This window comes from Ostrea edulis, chromosome 2 (assembly GCF_947568905.1).
Source record: "Ostrea edulis chromosome 2, xbOstEdul1.1, whole genome shotgun sequence".
NCBI lineage: Eukaryota > Metazoa > Mollusca > Bivalvia > Ostreida > Ostreidae > Ostrea > Ostrea edulis.
The window spans coordinates 25,566,039-25,580,518 of NC_079165.1; the positions used below are offsets into that span (position 1 = coordinate 25,566,039).

At 35.5% G+C, this 14,480-nt stretch overlaps 2 protein-coding genes across 2 annotated transcripts; both read left to right on the forward strand.

Moving 5' to 3' along the window:
- The first annotated feature begins 2,708 nt into the window (after window positions 1-2,708).
- Window positions 2,709-4,763, forward strand: LOC130051423 (uncharacterized protein K02A2.6-like). The gene has a single exon (XM_056153344.1). It carries the CDS (start codon window positions 2,709-2,711, stop codon window positions 4,761-4,763), a length of 2,055 nt encoding a protein of 684 aa, XP_056009319.1.
- Window positions 4,764-5,095: 332 nt separating this feature from the next.
- LOC125679829 (uncharacterized protein K02A2.6-like) lies at window positions 5,096-5,890 on the forward strand. The gene has a single exon (XM_048919288.2). It carries the CDS (start codon window positions 5,096-5,098, stop codon window positions 5,888-5,890), a length of 795 nt encoding a protein of 264 aa, XP_048775245.2.
- Window positions 5,891-14,480: the final 8,590 nt, after the last annotated feature.

The following is a 14,480-nucleotide window of genomic DNA, read 5'->3' on the forward strand; positions in this document are numbered from 1 at the left end:
GCCCCTTTGAGCAGGTGTGGATTAATATTGTGTCACACATTTAGGTAATGTCATATAACTGTAAACAATGTCTCTAGAGGATTTGGGTGTTGCTCAACCGGAAATTTAATAAATTAATGCATAAGATTGGGTCATACTTCTTTTTGGACTAGAACATCCAGGACTGAACTTTCTTAAGGTCGAGATGTCTGTTAACCGTTTATTCGTATTTACCTGTCAAAGTCTTTTTGACGCTTAAGGTATAGGAGAAAGTACTTTGACTTCAGAATGAATGTGATTGTCAGAGGGAGAATGATGGACCGAAGCATGCATTTTGTAAAATGATTCTTGTGTTGTTAAATCTTCGAGAATCTTGTTGGAGATGTCTGATTCGGTTCACGAAACAACTTAGCATCATCTAGCAGTAGCAGATTTCACCGTAAGCACTTAATTAACACTAATTTTAATATATTGTAACTGTAAGCTAGGCTATTCCAAAATTCCACAACATATCAGAGGAACCGATAATTTAGCCTGTACATAATGATAAGAGTAGGGGTATATACCACACACCCCTAATAAAAGCACTGGGATTACTGAATCAGAATGACAATTGGGGTGGGTGACGATAAAAGCAGAATTTTCGAATTATTTTGAAGCGAAGTTTTGAGTAAGAAATGGTGCCATTCCTTTTGGGTTATTTTTTTCATTGGGGATGGTACCATAAGGCGTACTATTATTATTACAGACAAAAATACCGGTTCCTGTGAATATTCACACCTGACGACCTGTAAAGGGTTGTCAATAGTGAATATGAACAGCTGCATGTAAATAAGTTAGTGTTCTAACTGCATAATTTAATACCGTTCAATTTTATTCTGATATTTTTGTGATAGGGTTATATGTATACATTTAAAATTGCATGGGAAAGAGTTTAGTAATGCAGAGCTCTAATATAATTTAATTTCTCATGTTGTTTAGACATTTATCCATTAACACATGTATAGGTCTACATAATTTAGGAGTGTAATTACTAGATATAAAGTTAATGTCATTCCTTAGCTTGCAAGTACATTCTTAAGAATCATGACAAACAACACTCTTTAAGATACAATTTTCTGCTTTATTACTGTATTCATGGGATAAAAGTCCCCATCCTGTGTTTTATTTGGGATATTTATTCCCATTCATGCTCAAATAGGATATTCACTGCCATTTCATGTTCATTATGGGACATTTCCTCCTATGGGACATTGTATCCCATTTTAAATTTAAATACGGGAGTTAAAATCCTATGGGAGAAATTATATTTTTTCTCCCATGGGATTTTTGGTGGGAGTGAAAATCCCCCAAGTGGGATTAAAAATCCCTCCAAAATCCCATGGGATTTTTTGATTTCAGGTGAAATATCTTAAAAACTACAATAGTTACAAGTGTAAATGTTGGTGCATGTCTTGTGGACATAAAATCCCATCTTTTTTTGTAAAGGGTTTATTTGTATCCTTAATAAAAGGGTTGGCGAAACTCCGGACTTTTGTCGTGTCCGGAGTTAAATGTCGCACTGTTTTTTCAAGGTTTTCTTACTAAGTGATACTACGACCTTGGCATCTTCCTCTCATCATGATGATCAAATGTAAAAAGTTGTAAAAAGTTCGGTCTGTATTTAGCTCACAAGGTCCGGACAGACAGACGGACGACGCCATACCATAATACTTCGATAAACATCTGATGCATATTTATACTTCTCTTTACGGTTTAGTAAATTTTAGGAAAAACTTAATCTAACATATCAATGTAAGTCATTGTCATATAAAACAACAGCAGAGATACAAAGATAAGATTATGTCGAGTTTAAATAAAGAAATGCGAAATCGAACAGTCAGTATGCTGCAAGCAGGCGTTAGTCAGCGGGAGGTCGTAATACGTTTTAATCTTCATTCCTGTACAGTAAGCCGTTTGTTGTGACGATATCGTCAGACAGGATCAATAAATGATCGCCCAGGACTGGTCTACCATTTGTGACAACGCTACGTCAACAAGCGTACACACGTCACTTGCGTGATGTTGCGACCACGGTGAGGCAATGGTAGGTCAAATCATCCTAGAATAGTACCTAGCTTATAGAATATTGAAACGTCAAGGGATCGGCTACAAATTGCAGTGGACCAGATAGAGGGTAAATCAATGTCAAAACTGGACATGAGGCTTGTTCTCCGACGATTCTCTATACATTTAACATACATATCAGCTAGTTAGTGTACCCACTCTTAAAATTGGTTAAAAGTAATGATTACATAAATCTAAACTAAAACTCAGTCTTTAAATATTTGACTCTCGTGTTTATTTTGACACCATTCATTTTGCAAATCATTTTATGCTATGGAAAATGCGCATTTTACTGGTAATTGTATCTTAGTTAAATGGTAGAATATTTACAAGTGTGTATTTGCCTTGTTACAGTGTATCTATGTATGATTGCACAATATTTCCCCTCTACCAGTGCGCCCGAGTCTTGATAAATATATTATCCCGCGGTTCGCTAGTAAAAGCGGGAAAATGATGCATTCACGTTATAGTAGCGTGTTTTGATAAAGTTGTTGTAATGTTCCGGATTCCGCACGATTTGGTTTTGTATGTTAGTATATCTACTTCCGTAATAATTAGTTGTAACCGCATGGAGCTGCGTTATAACTCTGATTTATTCGAGTGAATACACAACATATCTGGCGATGAGGATGACCACCGGTCGTATAGGAAGACTCGACGTGTTCGATCCAGCAATCGAAACGTGGACGACTTACGAAGAAAGGTTGGATAATTACTTCACAGCAAACGAAGTGGACAACGACAAAAAAGTTCCCGCGCTTCTGAGCCTCGTGGGGCCCAAAACGTATGCACTGTTAAGGGACTTAACGGCACCCGACTTGCCAAAGTCTAAGACATATCAAGAACTCACAAAAGCATTAAAGGACCATCATTCACCGAAACCATTAGTGATTGTCGAAAGATTTAGATTTCACAAGCGTGACCAGAAGGAGGGAGGGAGCGTGCGTGAGTACATTGCTGCTCTTCGAAAACTCAGCGAACTCTGTGAGTTTAAAGATGTTTTATATGACACATTAAGGGACAAATTTGTGTGTGGGTTAAGAAATGAACAAATACAAAAGAAACACATATCCCCTACGTCCGGTATCAACAAGCTTAGCACGTATAAAGACAAGAAAAAAGGTCACCAAAACAAATCTACGGCAGCCCAGCAGTGTTATCGAAGCAATGGAAGCCATGCCTCGGATGCCTGCAGATTTATCCAGGAAACGTGTAGGCAGTGTGGAAAAAGGGGACACATACAACGAGCTTGTCGTTCAAAACCATCTGTGAAACCAGCAAAAAAGAACAACAGGAAAAATATACACGAAATGGAAGTGTCAGATGATTTTGAACCAATGTTTTCACTAAGTGGCAGCGCTATGGGAGGATTCAAGGATGCAATTTGGATAAAACCCCATGTGAATGGAAATGAATTCCCTATGGAACTGGACACAGGATCAGCAATGTCGGTTATCAACAGCGAAACCTACGGTAAAAAATTTCCAAACGTAAGGTTGACAGACGCCGACATTACCCTTAGAACATACTCTGGAGAAAATATCAAGCCACTGGGTGTGTGTTCAGTCAACGTAAAAATGGATGATCAACAACAACAATTAAAGTATGTAGTTGACAAGGGGGGACCACCCTTATTTGGTCGTGAGTGGCTAAGAAAACTAGACTGGGCCGAAATCAAGGCATTGGAGACTAGCAAACAAAGTGTAAGGGGAGTACTTGAGAGATACAAAAACGTGTTCACTGATGATCTGGGAATGCTGAAGGACATATCTGCAAGAATAAAAGTACAGGAGTCTGCAACACCCAAATTTTGTAAAGCTCGAGTTGTACCATACTCGTTGCGCCCCAAAGTCGATCAGGAACTGGACCGTCTTATCAAAAAAGGAATCCTTAGCAAGGTAGAACACAGTGAATGTGTTACCCCCATTGTTCCTATTCCAAAAAAGGATGGATCTGTGAGAATTTGTGGTGACTTCAAGGTCACAGTTAATCCTGTCTTGGATGTAGAACAGTACCCACTGCCAAAAATTGAAGACATATTTGCAAGTTTGGCAGGAGGACAAAAGTTTACAAAATTGGACTTGAAAAACGCCTATTTACAAATGACAATGAGGGAACAGGACAGACCATACCTTACAATAAACACTCACTGTGGACTGTTCCAGTATCAGAGACTCAAGTTTGGAATAGCCTCCGCCCCAGCAATATGGCAGAGAGCCATGGATACAGTTTTGCAAGGACTAGAAGGAGTACACTGCAATATGGATGATATGATCATAACCAGGAGAACGGCTGAGGAACATCTAGAAAACTTGGAACAAGTTTTGAAGCAACTCAATCGTTATGGATTAAAAGCAAATGTTGCTAAGAGTGAGGTCATGAAGGACAAAATCGAATTTTGTGGCCATGTTTTAGACGCAGAAAGTTTGCACAAGACATCAAAGAAAATTGAGGACGTACTGAATGCCCCTGAACCAAAGAATGTGTCCGAACTCAGAGCCTTCCTGGGACTTGTGAATTACTATGGACGTTTTATGGAGAACTTGGCTACTCACTCAGCACCATTGTATAACCTTCTTAAAGACAATTCTAGATTCATTTGGTCAGAACACATGCAAATTGGCATTTCAGAAAATCAAAGAACTTGTGACGTCAGACCAAGTACTGGTCCATTATGATCCGCAGAAACCTGTAACGCTAGCAACAGATGCCTCACCAAATGGTCTTGGAGCCGTACTGTCTCATACGATGTCTGATGGGTCTGAAAAGCCAATTGCGTTTGCATCTAGATCTCTTAGTCCAGCGGAGAAAAAGTATGCGCAAATCGATAAAGAGGCACTAGGATTGGTGTGGGGAGCGAAGAAATTTCACACATACTTGTATCGGAAAAGGTTCACCCTAGTGACTGATCACCAGCCGCTAGTATCTATTTTCAATCCTGCGAAAGGATGTCCTGTGACTACTGCAGCAAGACTGCAGAGGTATGCGCTCTTTTTATCTGGGTTCCATTATGACATTCGATATAAAAACCACAAAGAAACACAGCAACGCTGATGCACTATCAAGACTTCTGGTACCAATTGGAAATGAAGAATTGAATGAAGAATCATATGATGTAACTGAACTGTACATGATTCAGCAACTCGACAGCCTACCTGTTAGTAGTAAAGAAATTCAGAGAGAAACTGTGAAGGACACTACTCTGAAAGTGGTATATGACATGAATGCATCAGGATGGCCAGCATCTGCAAATAACCTGAATGAAGCCCTAAAGGCATACTTCACCCGCAGGAATGAAATCTCCATTTATCAGGGATGTTTATTTTGGGGAATTCGTGTTATCATTCCTCAGAACATTCGTTCCCGTGTCTTAGAGGAACTTCACGAGGGACACTCTGGGATCGTTAAGATGAAAACTGTTGCATGCATTCTAGTATGGTGGCCTGGTATTGACAAAGACCTAGAAACTCTTGTAAAAAGCTGTAAAGGGTGTCAAGACAACCGACCCATGCCACCAGAAGCACCTATTCACCCATGGGAATGGCCCCAACGAGCATGGCAAAGGATACATGTAGACTTTGCTGGTCCATTCCAAGGAAGTATGTTCTTAGTTGCAGTTGACGCATTCTCGAAATGGCCTGAAGTAGTCCAGATGTCAACGACAACAGCGGACCGCACAGTGGATGTACTGCGTAGAATAATTTCAAGAAATGGTCTACCAGACTCACTTGTCTCAGACAACGGACCACAGTTTGTGTTTGAAACCTTCCAAGACTTTATGAAGTACAACGGATTCGTCATGTGACTTCCGCTCCATATCACCCGAGGACAAATGGGCTAGCAGAGAGACTAGTCCAGACACTGAAACAGTCGATGCGTGCATCAAAAGTGGAAGAAGCATCTATTACGAAACGACTTGCCAACTTCCTGTTGACGTATAGAACTTCGCCGCATTCAACAACAGGAGAAACACCTGCAAAGCTTTTCATGGGACGTGAACTATGTACAAGACTTACACGGCTGAAACCAAATATTCGCAACACAGTAGAAGCGAAACAAGAGAATATGTGTTACCCGCGCACATCTGAACCTGCCCGTCAGTTCAAAATCGGTGACAATGTTGCTGTTCGTGACTATCGCTGCAATAGTGAGAAATGGATTCCAGGCAAAATTGATTCTAAAACAGGACCCCTTTCGTACAAGGTGGGAATTACACCTGGCACATGGCGAAGTCATACTGATCAGATCCGGTCCGCAGATTTCTCTAATTCTCCTCAAAGCCACGGAACTTGAATTGTGATCAACCATTAATATCGTCGTACGATACTACTTCAGCCATAAGAAATCTCGGACGACCATGTTGTTGGACAGCAGGACAAGGGCAATTTAATCGAGACCGATATTTGTGCACCTGAACCGCCTCGGCCAACTTCGGCAACCGCTGAAAAACGTTACCCAGCCCGATCCACGCGAAACGTTTTGCCAAAACGTTACCAGGACTGATGAAAAACTGTAATTCTATATACATGCAAAATTTTGAATAGTTAACATTTTAATCTAGTCAAAGTCTAGTCAAGACTCTCTTTTGGAAGTTAGTATGCAAATGTTCATTTTTTAAAAAATGTATTCCTTTCATTTGACTAGTGTGAATTATTTGTTTATCACATTTAAAGGGGGAGGAATGTAATGTTCCGGATTCCGCACGATTTGGTTTTGTATGTTAGTATATCTACTTGCGTAATAAATAGTTTGTAACCGCATGGAGCTGCGTTATAACTCTGATTTATTCGAGTGAATACACAACGTTTTGTTAGGCTGGTCACTTTCTAGCCGGCGTTCATGCAGATAGGACAAATTTTGCTATTTTCAGTTCTTATCTAGCATTTTATATCTTTGTAAAGTGTGAGGTCCGTCACACTCTCCCTGTATCATGGAGCAAAGACATCGGATACAGGTTTCCTAGAATTTTTCACGATTATTATCGTTTTATTTCTAGGTTTTTCCTGGCCGACTCTGGTGTTCACAAAGGGGATTAATGTACTATTGAATTTAAATGCAATTGTACTAGTATATTTATAGGAACGGTATTGTGTATTTTCACTCACATTTGCGTACAAGTCTGAATGATAAACGCCCGTCCTCCAGCGTACACGGCTGGTTGTATGCTATGTACTTAAGTGTTGAGTCATGTTAAATACATGTAGGTAGTAAAGTTTTATATTTACACGAGCTTCATTACCAATCGATACACTACATGTGGCCAGATTGGCAAATATATTTTATTGGGACTAAAATTGATGGACTGGTGTCTTTTCCTTAAACATATATTTCTTTTTTATTGAATCTTCAATTTTTTTTTAAAACAAATAAAATAATTGCATAGATGCACCGCCACGGCACATGATACGCCCGTCACATATTGTTAACAGTATAGATTGTACCCATTAAAACATTTTTTTATATCACCTTAATTAAATGTCACAGTGACTTAAAGTAGGATGTGACACACCTTCTACCTAAGATGCATTAGTTGACCAATTTTGGTGATTCTAGGTCTAATAGTTTTCAAGTTATGAGCCGGACAAGTTTTTGCCATATATGGCCATATCTTCTTAACGAAAAGTCACAGTGACATGGTTTTAATGTGCGACACACCTTCTACCCAAGATGTATCTACATACAAAGTTTGATGATTCTAGGCCTTGTAGTATTTAAGTTACGGGTCGGACACGAAAAAGCTAACAGACGGACGGACAGACGGATATCTTCTTAATGAAAAGTCACAGTGACCTGGTTTTAATGTGCGACACACCTTCTACCCAAGATGTATCTACAGACAAAGTTTGATGATTCTAGGCCTTGTAGTATTTAAGTTATGGGTCGGACACGAAAAAGCTAACAGACGGACGGACATGAACGCCATACCATAATACGTCCCGTCTTAAGACGGGCGTATAAAAACTCGACCAGTCTTCAATAAAATTTGATAAATTAATGAAATTATAAGTAAATCCAAGCCTTCGTTTGAAACTAATTCTCGTGTGGGTTTTTTTTTATGTAGCAGATTCCTGTTGCATAGATCGTTTTATTCTTTGGAAGATGTTCTGACAATGGTAAATGTAATTTTTTTTTTTTAAATTCATCTTCTCGTTACATTTAATTTTCATTTTATACATACAATTAAAACGTCGAGAGCTTGTGTTTTGTAAGCAGAGTGGTTTTATGGTTACGTAATACTTCCTGTCTTCACGCGTTTACAATCCGAGTTTTGAAATGCACGGGTTTTACGAGGAATTGTCAGTTCGAAGCGGCATGGTTTATCTGCAAATTCTACCTGAAAGTTGGTCAAATTGAAGGCGCACCCCCCCCCCCCCACCCCTTATATTAAGAATTGTTACTTATTCTGTCATTCATCTTTCATTTATTGCAAAGTAAGAAATTTTAGAAATGAAATAAAAATTGCATAGATCCAAGCCTACGATAAATCAATGAATTCAATTGCGAAAAATAATGATAAACAAAAAGAAAGGTTTTGGGGCGAGATCAAAAGTTCAATGTCTGACAAAAAACTAAATTCATATAGTTTTTACCAAGACCCCCCCCCCCCCCCTCCTAAAACTAAATGTGATGACTGTTGAAACTAATCGATTAACAGGTAAGGACAAACGAGTATAAATAACACTCTGTATACCTTTTCCACTGTTTATTCACAAAAGAAAGTGTACATTAAAACTATTTTAAAATCTTAATTAAAATGTAATATTATCATGTGGTTTTTAACAGTCACTTTTTTCTCTCTTTCCACTAATATCTAATCGATGTCGGATGACAGAAACTTGCGGAAGTTTTCATCCCCCCTCCCCCTCACTATTTGAATTTAGATTTTTATCCGATATCGATCTTTAAATCTCGCCCCTTACATATATACTTCATTTTGCCAATCATTTTATTCAAAATCTAATAAAATGTTGGATTTCGTGTCCATTACTGACTTCATTTGTTTCAGTAAATTTGTATGTAGTATGATTTTTTAAGGTTGCGTAATCTGTGCGTTCGAGTTTTGAAAGGCACGGTTTTGACTAGGGTCTCTTTATCAACACTACAAATGAAGATGTACACACATTTCCTCTCTCGTTTAAAATAAGAATGTTGTTGTGTTGACCTCGCAGGAGAATACATATACATATGTCTTTTAGAAAATATTTCCCCCCCATTTTTTATACTTTGTTTGATATACAGTTGTACATCACTTATGCATACCACGAAATTGATGATGTAATTTATGATGGGTTTTTACCCCCCCCCCCTCTTTCTGATGCTACTTTAAAATAAAATAATCATCTTCCTGATGATCAGTAATCTTCATAAACCTGTAGATATATAATAAATTGAAATAAACAAATAAAATAATAAAACTAAACATGAATAATTCTTCTGCAATACCGCGTTAGATTTTCCCCGGTATGCAGTAAACAATTTGGAGCTGCGTTGCAGTAGTGTATCCCCTAATCTATCTCTTTACTACTTTTGGAACTATTGAATAAATCTGGCAAATCGCTCATTTTATCACTATTTTGTCTTACAACCCAAGATATTAAAAAAAAAATTAACACTTTTCGCTGTATCAACGATAAAACGCAGTCAAAACAAATGCGCATTGAAAGTGCGTTAAAGTGCGTGATTGTGGGGCAAAGGTATATGCGTTAAAGTGCGTAATTGTGGGGAAGGGGGTTAACGTTAGTAGTGTTGACGACAGAGCCAATCTAATTAAACTCAGATTTCTTAGATCCGCGCCGTATACTCTGTGTAAAAACGTCATGAACATAAGCAAACGTAACTACTCGGCCATTTCCGTAACCGCAAATGGACCGGTTACGGAAAAAGACGAGCGCGTGATCCGATTGAAACGTTATGTAGACAATTGTGTCCTTGAACGTAACAGATTCGACAGAGGTAGCATGGTTGTATAGAGTGCAAAAACGGAATTTTTCTTTTACATTTGCTGATTTGGTCGTTTTGATTGGAACAAAACTATATTAATAAATAACTGACAAAACGACATCAATAAATAACTCACAAAACTATATCAATAAATAACTCACAAAATGATATCAATAAATAACTCACAAAACGATATCAATAAATAACTTTAAAAAACGATATCAATAAATAACTGACAAAACGATATCAATAAATAACTCACAAAACGATATCAATAAATAACTCACAAAATGATATCAATAAATAACTCACAAAACGATATCAATAAATAACTTTAAAAAACGATATCAATAAATAACTGACAAAACGATATCAATAAATAACTGACAAAACTATATCAATAAATAACTGACAAAACGATATCAATAAATAACTGACAAAACTATATCAATAAATAACTGACAAAACGATATCAATAAATAACTAGCAAAACGATATCAATAAATAACTGACAAAACGATGTCAATAAATAACTAGCAAAACGATATCAATAAATAACTGACAAAACGATATCAATAAATAACTCACAAAACGATATCAATAAATAACTAGCAAAACGATATCAATAAATACCTGACAAAACGATATCAATAAATAACTGACAAAACTATATCAATAAATAACTGACAAAACGATATCAATAAATAACTAACAAAACGATATCAATAAATAACTGACAAAACGATACCAATAAATAACTGACAAAACGATATCAATAAATAACTCACAAAATGATATCAACAAATAACTCACAAAACGATATCAATAAATAACTTTAAAAAACGATATCAATAAATAACTGACAAAACGATATCAATAAATAACTCACAAAACGATATCAATAAATAACTGACAAAACGATATCAATAAATAACTAACAAAACGATATCAATAAATAACTCACAAAACGATATCAATAAATAACTAACAAAACGATCTCAATAAATAACAAACAAAAAAAAAAAAAAAAAAAAAACCGATATCGATGCATATCTAAAAAAAATGATATAAATAAATAATTAACAAAACGATATTAATAAATAATTACAAAACGATATTAATAAATAACTCACAAAACGATATCAATAAATAACTAACAAAACGATATCAATAAATAACTGACAAAACGATATCAATAAATAACTAACAAAACGATATCAATAAATAACTCACAAAACGATATCAATAAATAACTAACAAAATGATATCGATAAATAACTAACAAAACGATCTCAATAAATAACAAAAAAAAAACAACAAAAACCAAAAAAACAACAACAAACAAACAAACCGATATCGATGCATACCTAAAAAAAAAGATATAAATAAATAATTAACAAAACGATATTAATAAATAATTACAAAACGATATTAATAAAGAACTCACAAAATGATATCAATAAATAACTAACAAAACGATATCAATAAATAACTGACAAAACGATATCAATAAATAACTCACAAAACTATATCAATAAATAACTGACAAAACGATATCAATTAATAACTGACAAAACGATATTAATAAATAACTGACAAAACGATATCGATAAATAACTAACAAAACGATATCAATAAATAACTCACAAAACGATATCAATAAATAACTAACAAAACGATATCAATAAGTAACTGACAAAACGATATTAATAAATAACTAACAATACGATATCAATAAATAAATGACAAAACGATATTATTAAAACATTTTTGTTACGCAATCCTTTTTAGGCTTTTATATAGAATAAAGTCCACTTGTAGTGAAGAGGTTACCTGTAGGTGCCCAATAAGTTGACAATTACTGTCCATTATTTTTAAGAATGGACAGATTCGTCGGGAAAATGTCTAAATTCAAATAGGGGGAAGAGGGGGTAAAAACTCGTAAGTTTCTGTCATCCGACATCGATTACACTTTAGTGGGGAAAAAAGACAACTGACTTTAAAACCACATAATAATACATTTTAATAAACATTCATAGTTTGAATGTACACTTTCATTTGTTTTACCTGTTAATCGATTAGTTTCAACATACTTCATATTTAGTTTTTGTATTGGGGTGGGGGGTGGGGGTGGGTCTTGGTGAGATTTATGCGAACTCAGTTTTCTCTAACATTGAACATTTGATCTCACCCCTAAAATAATTTATCAGATTAAGTAATAAGAGCAATAGATATTCTACTTGGAGAAAACATTTATTTTCAACACATGGCAATTGGATGCTTTTACTGTTATATATACCCACATTTTCAACACATGGCAATTGGATGCTTTTACTGTTATATATACCCACATTTTCGTAAGAAATTCGGAAGTAACCATCGCTAGATACTGTTAATTGAATGAACAACTGCAAGTTCTGGGAATTCTAGCAAAAACTAAATTCCCCGATCTAACACATTATTAAAGAAATTCAGCATTTCGTTAGCATTATCTATAACGTCATAATAAACCACAGCAAAGGTTGATTGTTAATGTTGCGTTACTGGCGTACCTTTCAACCTATATCACTGGTCCACCCCTAACTGCATGTCCATGATGTACGAACGCGACACTCGCGTATATATATATATATATATATATATATATATATATATATACCATAGTCAGTAAACACGCTTTACAACGAAACCATCACCATTTTTATCACTCAGTACAACAGTGTACCACTCTTGTCATCAATGTAGTTTATCGATACTAGTCGTTTTTGCGTGTTATTTGTTTATGTAATATACGTCTCTTGATAAAGACGCGGGTTGCGTCGAAAATTCGAGTTTTAAATAACCAACAGTGTCGTGGCCTTTTCAGTGCTTATATATATATATATATATATATATATATATTTCCAATGTTATTTATTACAAGTGTTTTGATTGGACAAAAATAAAGCTGAACAAGAGTTTATACATCAATAAATTCGAAAACGCGATGTATTCATACACGCCTGAAAACAAATAACATAGTGCGGGGAAACTATTCAAATTTTTGCAATTGTTAATGAAGTAAATGAATTGGAATTATAAGAATCAAACATTCTTTTTGAAGAATTTATCGATGTGTAAACTCCGGCCATTTTACTCACAAACTTAACATAAAAGTGCTTCGCACTTTTATTCAGTTTGTGAGTAAAATGTCCGGAGTTTACACATCGATAAATTCTTCAAAAAGAATGTTTAATCCTATAATAACACGAGTCGGCCTAAATTGCAATAAAATCAGTAGCAAAGACGTTTTCAACACTTAGTTCGTGTTCAGACCACAGGGACTCGCCACGAATTGACCCTCTCTATTCTATATTTACATTTATTTGTAAATATAAAATAGACGATATCAAATTTTAAAAAGACAAAACTTTGGTGACCAGCCCCTGTGTCCAGACGAAATATGCTTCTCTTGGATTTTGTTTGCAGTTTCTTGAAAGTCATCCCCCCCCCCCCCCCCCCAATTTCTTGCAGTTCTACAATTTAAAGACACCGATGGTACATTGTCAGGGGTACAAATATTTCTTCTTAATAAATTTTCTCTGATTTCTCTATTATATACACTCGATTTCTTTTTAATTTCATACTCGATAAACAAAAGTACATCCGGTGTGAGCTTCGTTGGCGACACTTTCGGTGCAAGAGTTCACATGATTGTCAATTTTATAAGGTGGCCTTTCTTACTGATTTTACCATAAAATAAACCCTCGGCATGTAATTTTAAAATCAACGTCATTGTTTTAGTTGGTATTGGTTTTCCCTTTTCAGTCTCTTCCATCGTGCTAAAAGATTATGTAATGACACGCTAGTGTAAGGACACGTACATGCCCATCTAAAATTATTTTTATTTCCACCCCTTTAAATATTGGTCCAATTGCAGTGATTGTTCTTTCCTTGATGTGTCATCATTGACAGATTTGTTTTGAAATCAACTATCCGGGACCGCGAATGAACTTGAGAAGCTGAGTCGTTCACACTTACTGTAAATTCACAGTAATGCACACTTCAATTCAATTATTGCTCTCATTAATTGAATTAATGAAAGCAATAATTGATTTGATGCATGCATTATTTCAATTGTTATCCTCTTCAATTCAAGAGAGCATCAATTTCATAGAAATATTGCTCGCAATAATTAATTTAGAGCTCAGTATAAATAATTTGATGATCTCTTTAATTCACTTGAAGATATCTTTAATTATTGACAATGCTTTTGTATAAGGAATTAATGTGTGCATCAATTCTTTTAAAGATCGAGAGCAACAGTTCAATTAATTAAAGAGTGGATATGTTGAATTGAAGATATCTTTAATTATTTAGTTGATCTCTCTAAAAGAATTATTGCTCTCTTCAAATGAATTAAAAATAACATGAATTCAATGGAAGAAAGCAATATAATTGAATTAATGCATGCA